We start from the raw sequence: 11,578 nt of genomic DNA on the forward strand, positions 1-11,578 counted from the left end.
GGTTGTGCATCAGCAGTTTTGCTCTTGTTATGTCAGATAACATTTTTTACATTGATAAGTTAGTCTAGCCAGCTATCTAAACTTGTTGTAGCAACCAAATCTCACTTAGGGCCCCCAAAATGCTAGGGCTGGCCCTGGTGGTGGCAGTGACGTTGGGAATGGGGAATAGTTGCAGAAAAGGGAAAGGCGAGAGGGATGGACACTACCAGCACCATGAGTCCCATTGAGGAGTGACATGTACTGTATGTGACATGTATGTGCTCAGAGATAGCGTGAAAACTGTCTGCAGTCACGCCACTAAAGCTGATACCTACAGACACGCACACACAAACACACACACACTTACACTGGCTCGGCTATCCTGGCCCGACAGGTTAGGTGACACAACACATGTCACATGACCCTTGTACATCCATTGCTGAGCCTGTCACTCCCCCTCTCCCCCTCAGGGCAAAACAAACCAGTGCAGTGCCAGAGGGAAGGGAAGGGCGAGGAGGAACAGGGGGAGGCATGTGGGAAAGTTCAGCAAGTCCGGGTACAGCTCAAGACTGTATGACCTCATTTAGACACACATGCTGTAGAAGCAGTATGACTGGCTGGAGAGGGCAACCATGACACCAGTATGGTCCCCATTTCATATAGGCATATGCATACTCTAGACAATTGTGACACACAAACACACACACGCATGCATCACAGGAGGTTGCTGAGGGGAGGACGACTCATAATAATGGCCGGAACGGAGTATATGGAATGGCAAACCCATTGAAACCAGGTGTTTGATGTGTTTGATACCATTCCACGTCATCCACAGACTTGGCCTGCTCCAAACATCTAGCCACATGACGCACAAACAACAGAATTATACTTTCATTTTTTTTATTAATTGTTTTTCAATAAAGGGACAAAATGGGTGTGTGAACAGGATAATGCAGACAACTGCCAGAAAACACAGACAGTGGTTTTCCCAATACAACTGAACAGAGACCAGAAACAAAACACAACAAAAAGAGCTAGTCCAATGACCTTAGGCCACTCTTTAAAAAACAAAGAAATAATATTATAACCAAAAATACAAATAAAACAAAAAATGATCCATTCCATGCCTCTGTTTTGAACAGAGCATAGGCAATAATAAATAGTAACTCCCATAGTAAAAGATAAAGGTCAAGTTCAAGTTACAACAAACAGCTCTCAGAACAAGAATAGAAAATGCTGATAACAAAATATTCCGCATTGCCATTTACAAAAAAGTCTCAACTCAAGCAGGCTTCTCTCCATCTCCATTTCATTTCCATTTTTAAATATGCTTTGCATATGAAAGTATATCCAATCTAAATATAAAGCACCATTTAGTATTTGGCAATGAAAAAAACCCTGCAAAACATTGATTATTTTTCAAATTCATTTATTTTGACGCTTTTTTTAAATCGATGTACTGCATATGAAGTAAGTTCATTTTTTTTCTTCTTAAGATGTTGGAATGTAGTCAGGTGGGAAAGACAGAAGCACAAAACTAAACAGCCCGACGTCAGCTTGCATTGCTGCTTACAGAATGGCAGCAGGGGGAGGAGGTCCAAACCAAACCAAAGAAGATATGTACAACCACCTGTGAAAGCAGGAACCAGCGCGGCGCGGCAGCCATCTTATGGCCCACTGCGCCCAATGCCACATACGTAATTATTTTTTTTATTGGGTTTTCTTTCATTTCTTTAAACATACAAATAATTCGCACTATATTATCCTGCCAAATTAAAAATATATACCGTGGCAGCTTGTTTTTTTTTTCACTACCAAAAAAGGTACGTAAATACCTCTAAAGAGAACAAGCAACAGTTAAAAATACGAGCCTCAATATAAATACTATAGTGCCTACGCTAAGTGAACATTGAATTCAAATACCATTCTAGACATACAGAAAAAAGTAGACCATAAATGTGTTTAAGCATAGGAATTGACATGAGTGTGCATCTTCCTATATTTAAGTTCTCTGTTATATATTCATATATAATCTTAAGCCTTTCCCCAATGCAAATTTCATTCAACCTGAAGAGCCGCGAAGAGCCAAGGCAAAATAAAAAGTCACTGATTTTTTCCCTCCATTCTATATATACTGTGATCGGGTCTTGAACACCACCAAGACGGAGAGGAAAAGAGAAACAACAACAAACTTAAATACAGTTTCCCCTAAAGATAATGACGTGTTATATAAAAAAAAAAAAAAATGTCATTTTAATATCTATACCAAAAAAAGAAAAAGATTTGTACAAAAAAAAAAAGAATCTTGCAGTTTGAGCAGCAAGTTTGTTATCTAGCTGAGGGAGCTTTTACCCAGTCACACCACTGAGTGCTTTGCTGGGATTTCTTGGGGTTAAATAACAATGGTCAGAGGTGAAGGATTAGGGTCAAGGGTTGGGGGGTGGAGTGGCTGGCAACATATCCTGTATTCGTCACTATATAAAACAACGGAATTTTAGTCATCAGTCAGCATTTTAGCAAGTTTTCCCTTAAGCGTATACCTGTAAACTGGGAAAATTGAACAGTGCAATTATAGGACAATTTTGTCCTATAAATGACAGTCTAACTTCAGACTGGACCGCTGTACCGACGTTGTACCAACGTTAGACACTTTTAGAGTATCTGTACAGACTCTGAGGCAGAGTGACAAGTGCTCTTTCACCATCGACTGGGGTGGATGCCTGCAACTCAACGAGGAAAAAAACTCCTTTCAAGTCAACACAAACAGCAAACAGTACAAAAACAGAAAGTTAATAAAGATCCATCTGCCCTGTATTACAAACCCCTGTATGATTATTTTGTCTCCACCTCCTTTTCAAGAGCCCTGGCATGGGTACAACTGCCATTCTTAAAGATGTTTTTCTTTTAAGTTTAGGCAATTCATAGATGGATAGAACGTTTAAATGTATTGTAAAAAAAAAATATGTCAAATTAAAAAAAAAAGAAGAAAGAAATCTCCCCCCCCCCCCCCCAAGCACACCATTCTGTTAGCTTCTAATTATTTGTAACTTTTCTGACTAGCTTGTATTCATTTGAATGTCCTCGTATCGTCTGGTGTGCTGGGAGCTTAGACACTGCCTGCACCCGCACTGATAAATCCAAGCAGCATCATAGGTTTGTGCTACTGCAAATACATGCCAGCTCTCAAGTCCTCAGAGCACTATAAAAGTCCCACGAATTTAGGATTGTACATTACAGAGCATCTTTGTGTTCAGTACCTCCGTACCAGAAATGAAATATACAAACAGTTCAGTTATACACAATACTGCCTGTACCGTGCCTGCTGAAAACCTCACAATTTAAAGATACTATAATACATAGCAGATCATAAGATTATTAACCAATGCAGTTTCAAGATATCAAAGGCACTCTTTTTTTTTTTTGTTTTACCAAATGATAGTACAAATTCAAATCTTAAATCATCCTCGTCTTTTTTAAGTCATCCAAAGGCTGGCACTGCTTTACCTTTAGTAATCAAGCCAATTCATAGATGATTTTTTTTGAACCCCATAGGGACAGAAGATGTTTTAGAAAGATGAAGGTTAAGTGCGATTCCCAGGTCGTCCAGAGAGGGTTAAGCTGAAGACTGTACATGATATGTGGTATGCAGCATGGTCGTTTCATTCTTCTCTTTTCTTTTTTCAAATAAAAACAGAACAAGAAAACAGCAACACATTTTACTCAACAACTAACCAACCAGGGACAATTTCAATTTTTTTTTAATTAGCCAAAACATACCATGCATGCTGTCTAATTATCAAAAATGGGAAAGGATAATCGAAAAAGAAAATAAGTACACGACATGTAAATTATTGCACAAGAGAAAGGCTCGAAGTTTTGCGTCAATGCAATAGTATTGCCCCGATACAGATCATGCATTCAAGGAGTAATGGAAACGGGGTGTGCTGGTCCAGAGCACGTTGTCTTAGCTTCCACCGGACTGGTGAAAGAAGAAGGGGGAATGTACAGGGGACTGGGGAGGGAGGGAGGGCTGATGAAACCCCCACTACTCCGACTTAATTTCGGCACTCAAGGGGCGGTCACTGTGCCATTTTTTCATGTGTTTCTCCAAGGTACTGTACACGCTGAAGGGCATCTGACAGATCTCACACTTGAACACGTCCTTGCCGATCTGCCCGTGTGTCTTCATGTGGCGTGTGAGCTTGCTGCTCTGGGCGCAGGCGTAGTTGCACAGCCCACACTTGTAGGGCCTCTCTCCCGTGTGGCTGCGCCGGTGCACCGTCAGGTTGCTGCAGTTCTTAAAAATCTTGCCACAGTACTCACAGGTGTCGCTGCGGCGGCTGCTGTCCTTGGAGCCAGGTCGAGTCAGCGGAGCCCCAGGGTGGGGCGTGCTCCCCCCGCTCCCCGTCCCGCTGCGGCCCGACACCCCCCCATCCAGTTCCCCAGGAGGGGTGGAGAAGCGCAGGCTGCCGTTCTCCGACGAGTGCTCCGAGGGAGAAGAGGCAAAGGGCGATTGTCTGGAGTCCCCCGGGAAGTTCAGAAAGGGGTCCTTGAATTGCCGGGAGGCGGCATAGCCAGCCAGCCACTGGGAGTAGACGTTCTCTGTGTTGGGGATGGTGGGGGTAGGCAGGTCAAACTCCTTCTCCAGCTTGATGCGTTTGGAGAAGGGGCTGAGGGGGCTGGGGCTGCCCAGGAGCAGCTTCTTGGAGAGGCCCACCGAGGCAGCTTCGCTGGGGGATGTGCCACGCCCGTTGATGGCCACAGCCGATATGCAGCCCCCCTCACCGCGGTCCGACTCCAGCGCTGAATCCTTGTCACACATCTGCCGTTGTGTGTGCTCGCGGTTTTGGTGGTGGTGTGTGTGGTTTTCTTGGCCCAGCGCACTGCGCTTGTGTGCGTGAAATGCTTCGCTGAAGTGCTGCATGCTGGCCGCCAACCCCATGCCCTGAATCACCTCAGGCAGCGAGCGAGGGATGGTACCCTCCTCTCCTCCTACCAGACGACCCACAACCTCCCCGTTCCCAATGCTGCCGTTGTTCTCATGGTGCCTCGCTGCCTCCAGACTCAAGCTGAAGTGGTAGCTGTTGTTGTTCCTCCTTTCCACTTTCTCTTCTTCCTCCTCCTCCCCCTCCTCTTCCTCCTCTTCCCCCTCTTCTTCTTCTTCCTCCTCTTCCTCCTCCTCCTCTTCTTCTTCCTCCTCCCCATTCTCCCGGCGCAAGCGGTTGTTCTCACTCTTAAGCTTGGCCACCACTGACTTGAGGGCGCTGCTGGCGCTGCCCATTCGCTCGCTGGTGCCCGGCTCGGGTGAGGAGGCTGCAGAGAGTCCATCTTCTGACTTTTCGGCGTTGGGCGAGCCCGACTTGTGCATATGTGTCTTCATGTGGCGCTTGAGTTTGCTGGCCTGGGTGCAGGCGTGGTCACACAGACTGCACTTGTAGGGCTTCTCGCCCGTGTGGCTACGCCGGTGCACGATGAGATTACTCTGGAACTTGAAGCTCTTGCCGCAGAACTCGCACGACTTGGTCTTCAGAGGAGTGGAAGGCTGGGGGCCCGAGGAGGGCAGCGGGGTGCTGGGGGTGGTATGAGAACCCGAAGGGGACTGCATGGAGGGAGGAAGGGGAGGGGGGGTGGACAGGTAGGGAGGCTTGCCCCCAACGCCACATCCTCCACCGGACTGGAATGGTTGGAGCAGCCGTTGCATAGGGCTGGGCCGGTTGGGAGAGTGGGGGGGAGTGGACCCTGAGGTGTTGCCCGCCAGCTCCCTCAGCCGGCGGGAGAAGTCCATGGCCGATGAGGGGTCCAGGGGCATGGGAGGGTTGAGGCGCAGCACCCTGTCGAAGGCACTCGGATGGTGGGCTGCCAGCGCTAGCTCCTCTGGGCTCAGGTGGTGGGGGTCCAGGTGGTGGCGCGGAGGGGGGCTGAAGAGCGGCGGCGTTGGGGGGAAACGCTGCTGTCCACCCACTCCGTCCCGGCCCCCCGAGCCTGGTCCTGGGATGCGGAGGAGGCTGAAGGGGCTGGCCTCGGAGGGCAGGTGGAGGCCGTGGAGGGGGGGCTGTGAGGGGCAGTCTGCACCCCCGCCCAGGGAGGAGGGTCTGCCCATGCGGGGGGTGAGGGGGCTGCCATGGCCGTGTTCGCTTTCCAGGTAGATGCGGAAGCCATGGGTATTCTGGGCGTGCTGGAGCAGGAACCAGGCGCTGCCGTAGGCCTGTTTACAGGTGGTGCAGGTGTAGGTACTGGGCTCTTCCTTACCTGCAGGGGGACAGAGAGGAAGAGGGGACACATAGTTAGACTCATGTTCACATGAACATGTTGACTCATGTTCACATCAATCAATTAATTAAATAATATACATTATTGATGACCAAAGGAAATGAGTTAGAGTTCAGCTCCATTCAGCTGTGCTGCATTTGACTCGTGCTTGACTGTCTTATGGATCAAATATATTTTTAGAAAGCCTCTTAAAATGGGGGGGGGGGGGGGGGGGGTCACAGCTTCCTCTAGCCTGCCATGGGACACTGTTATCCCGGCTGACTGTGAGCAGCCTCTCAGCGTGCTACAAAGCAAACAATGACCGCTGTCTCTGCAGAGAACACACTCCGCAGAAAACCCACTCCCATTGATGTACAGAAATAACCCCTAACCCGAGAAACACAACCCCACTAAGCATAGCAGAGACCACTACAGTACTAAGGAGGACTAAGAAGTGTATGCCTCTAATTTTGGATTTGTTATTTTAAGAAGTCACATCGACACAGACAGTATAACTGTGTTATAATCCTTTACTCTGAATGGTGGTGCACACACACACACACACACACACACACACACACACACACACACACACACACACACACACACACACACACACACACACACACACACACACACAAAAAGAAAAGCCTCTTGCGGTGCATAAATAGAACTGCCCTCTCAATCGCGGCCCAGTGAAGTAGTCCGCCGCTTGTGACAGCAAAGGAACATTTAAATCAATAATTGACTTTGAATGGCTCTCTGACAATGACCTGTGGTCTGCTTCACAATGCATGTGTAATCTCATTAAGGCCAGCCCGCTCCTCCATCAGCTCATTTGCAAGATTAGATCATAAACGGGCAGCCGCTGAAAGCCTTTCAATATGAAACCAGTTATATGGACGCAGACTCATGCACAGTCACACACACAGGCATGTACATGCACGCGCGCACACACACACACACACGGATATGAGAAAAACCCAGTACTTATTATTCAATAAAGATTTCTGCTCCACTGCTCTGCTACCCTAAATACACAGATTCTCCTAAATGCCCACACATGCACATACACACACACACACGCGCACACGCACACACACACACACACACACACACACACACACACACACACACACACAGAAATGCAAACATTTAGACAGTAAACAGATGGATGCTGAAATGTGTAACTATAAGCATAGATAGGGATGGTAAAGCACACAATGAGAGTGGGGTGTTTTGTGGTATTTTTCTCCACCTGTCAGTCATTCAGCGCATGTACCCAGGGACCCTCTACAGGCTGGTTCCCTTTCAGAATAATTACTGTAGCACTCTCAGACGACACAGGAGACACAGGGAGACTAGCACAAGCCTCAAACGAGACTAAGGCGAGCATCAAACGAGCCCGAAGAAGTAAGCTCTAACAGGTGAGCATTAGACCATATCATTTCACTAAAAAGGGAAAAATATACAGAAAATGTACGTTTTATTATTTACCAATTAAAATGAGCTATTTGATAGAAATAAAATAGAAAATGGATCCATCTACTTTATTCTCAGATTGACAAGCCAAAATATTTAGCTTCGCAATCATGCCAGACAAGATAAATATCACATTGGCAATAATTATCCAGGATACATTTCCAGATAAAAAGCAATTTTGTGATAAAGGGCTGTATAGTCCATTGACTCAACAGAGGGGTCAGTCACTAAAGCTTCCATACTCATGCTAATGATGTGCAGTAGGAACCCAGAAAATGAGAGACAACACTAAAAGGGATTTATGGTTTACATTCCCGCTATTATCCTCCCCAACTGCAATTTACTTGCAGATCCAAAAAATGAAGGGTCAACACTGTCAACAAAAAAATCCATCAGTTAGTATGTGTGTGTATCAGTGTGTGTGTGTATCAGTGTGCCGTGTGTGTATCAGTGTGTGTGTGTGTGTATCAGTGTGTGTGTGTATCAGTGTGTGTGTGTATCAGTGTGCCGTGTGTGTATCAGTGTGTGTGTGTGTATCAGTGTGTGGGTGTGTGTGTGTGTGTGTGTGTGAGGGGAGGAGTCATATTTCCCATTGACACATTTCTTACACAACCTTTTCTCTTCTTTTTGTGGTGGATATACTATATATAGTGTGTGAGGTAGAACGGTGTGCGGAGAGAAATACTTCTCTGCTCTGCGTGTGTGAGCATGTGTGTATGTGAGAGGCTAACAGTTGCTACTGGGTTGTGCGAGGAGGGGGTGAGTGAGTGAAAGGCGTGAGACTCGGCGGTTGGGTAGAATAATCCTGTTAAGACACTCAGACCCCTTTGTGTTCTGTCTGGGTCTAGCTGTCTGAGCACTGGAAGAATTCACACACACACACACACACACACACACACACACACACACACTTACTCTTATCTTTCACCACCCACAGATTGGGAAGACTAGCATTAGCTGGTATAATATGGACAATTAGAAAAGTCAAAAATGTCTGCTAATTGATGCCACCTTGCAGAGGGTCTAACCCCTATGTTTTATATGCGTTTCCATTGAGAATTGTTTCTTCTCACATATACTGTACATGTATTGATGTGCAAGAGCCTTGGAAAAAGTTGAAATGATTGGAAGTGTCTGAAATCTACGCTTCCGAGTGCCCTAACAGCCTGCTTGTAATTCAGCCATTGCTCAGTTCATTGAAGAAGACTGCCCAGAGTTCACGGAATGTGTGAGGGAGAGAGACAGAGACAGACAGAGAGAGAGACAGATAGACAGAGTGACATAGAGAGAGACAGAAGACTGTAGAGATTGGCAGCAGTGTGTTTAGATTGCAGACGGAGGGAAACAGGATTGAGGGAGAGAGAGAGACACAGAGAGAGACACAGAGAGAGAGACAGAGAGCGACACAGAGAGTGAGACACAGAGAGAGAGACACAGAGAGAGAGACATAGAGAGAGAGAGAGACACAGAGAGAGACACAGAGAGAGAGACAGAGAGAGACACAGAGAGAGAGACACAGAGAGAGAGACAGAGAGAGAGACACAGAGAGAGAGACAGAGAGAGAGACACAGAGAGAGAGACACAGAGAGACACAGAGAGAGAGACAGAGAGAGAGACACAGAGAGAGACACAGAGAAAGACACAGAGAGAGAGACACAGAGAGAGAGAGACAGAGAGAGAAACACAGAGAGAGAGACAGAGCGAGAGACAGAGAGAGAGAGACACCGAGAGAGAGACACAGAAAGAGACAGAGAGAGAGAGACAGAGAGAGACACAGAGAGAGAGACACAGAGAGAGACACAGAGAGAGACACAGAGAGAGAGACACAGAGAGAGACACAGAGAGCGACACAGAGAGTGAGACACAGAGAGAGAGACACAGAGAGAGAGACATAGAGAGAGAGAGAGACACAGAGAGAGACACAGAGAGAGAGACAGAGAGAGACACAGAGAGAGAGAGACACAGAGAGAGAGACAGAGAGAGAGACACAGAGAGAGAGAGACAGATAGACAGAGCGACATAGAGAGAAACAGAAGACTGTAGAGATTGGCAGCAGTGTGTTTAGATTGCAGACGGAGGGAAACAGGATTGAGGGAGAGAGAGAGACACAGAGAGAGACACAGAGAGAGAGACACAGAGAGAGCAGTAATGTTACATGCTGCCAGCTTTTAACACTGGGAAATGTCCGAGCCATGTAAGCATCAATGAGACATCAGAGAACAAGAGAGGAGGAAGGAGGAAAAGAGAGAGAAAGTGAGCTCACACACACGCACTGTGCCAGATATATACACACATACACGATATTACCCCACATTATACACACACATATACTATATAAACCCACATTATACACACACATACCACATCACCCCACGTTATACACACACATACACCATATTACCCCACATTATACACACACATATACTATATAAACCCACATTATACACACACATACCACATCACCCCACGTTATACACACACATACACCATATTACCCCACATTATACACACACATATACTATATCACCCCACATTATACACACACAGACACCATATTACCCCACATTATACACACACATATACTATATCACCCCACATTATACACACATGTACTATATCACCCCACATTATACACACACAAACTACATCACCCCATGTTATACACACACATACACCATATCACCCCACATTTTACACACACATCTACTGTATCACACCACATTATTCACACATATACTATATCACCCCACATTATACACACACATACACCATATCACCCCACATTATACACACATACACTATATCAACCCACATTATACACACACACACCATATCACCAGACATTATACACACATACCATATCAACCCACATTATACACACACATATACCACATCACTCCACATCATACACACATATACACCATATCAACCCACATTATACACCCAAATACACTATATCACCCCCCATTATACACACACATACTGCCATCCCATATGCTCTAACATAGTACACCCTCCCTACTTCCATGTCAACACACTCACTTCACACACACACACACACACACATGCACGCACACACGCACGCACGCACGCACACACACACGCACGCACGCACGCACAAACACACACACCAAAGTATTAAACCCGATTAAAGCCGAGGACACTGCTGAGGCACTTAGGCAGTGTTAGATGTGCGATGGTGGCAGAAAGCTTGGCACACACACAAAGGTGGCACACACACACACACACAGAGGTGGCACACACACACACAGAGGTGGCATACACACACACACAGAGGTGGCACACACACACACACAGAGGTGGCACACACACACACACACACACACACAGGTGGCACACACACACACACAGAGAGGTGGCACACACACACACAGAGGTGGCATACACACACACACAGAGGTGGCACACACACACACACAGAGGTGGCACACACACACACACACACACACAGAGGTGGCACACACACACACACACACACACAGAGGTGGCACACACACACACACACACAGAGGTGGCACACACACACACACACACACACACACACACACACACACAGAGAAAGTTCGTGAGGTTTGATAGTGAAATATGAGACTGAATGGAAGGAAACGTGTGCTGAAACTTCCCCTGCTTACTGCATCTCTCAAGGGGAATGCACCACTCTGAGCAGATCGCTTTACAGGGCCTAAAATATATCCACTGTACCAAGCTGTGAAGACACACCCACACACACCATCTAAAACACACCCACACACACCATCTAAAACACACCCACACACACCATCTAAAACACACCCACAAACATAAACTAAAACACACCCACACACACCATCTAAAACACACCCACACA

The 11,578-nt window shown here is 46.5% G+C and overlaps 1 protein-coding gene across 1 annotated transcript in view; it reads right to left on the minus strand.

The window, feature by feature from the left end:
- Positions 1-862: 862 nt before the first annotated feature.
- bcl11aa (BCL11 transcription factor A a) overlaps positions 863-11,578 on the minus strand; it is a 47,747-nt gene continuing 37,031 nt past the window's right edge. The window contains exon 3 of the mRNA XM_036984529.2: positions 863-6,228. Coding sequence (XP_036840424.2) covers positions 4,025-6,228 — 2,204 coding nt within the window. The 3' untranslated portion in view covers positions 863-4,024. The remainder of the gene's footprint in view (positions 6,229-11,578) is intronic.

This window comes from Oncorhynchus mykiss, chromosome 1 (assembly GCF_057628025.1).
Source record: "Oncorhynchus mykiss isolate SJ-2025 chromosome 1, ASM5762802v1, whole genome shotgun sequence".
Lineage (NCBI taxonomy): Eukaryota > Metazoa > Chordata > Actinopteri > Salmoniformes > Salmonidae > Oncorhynchus > Oncorhynchus mykiss.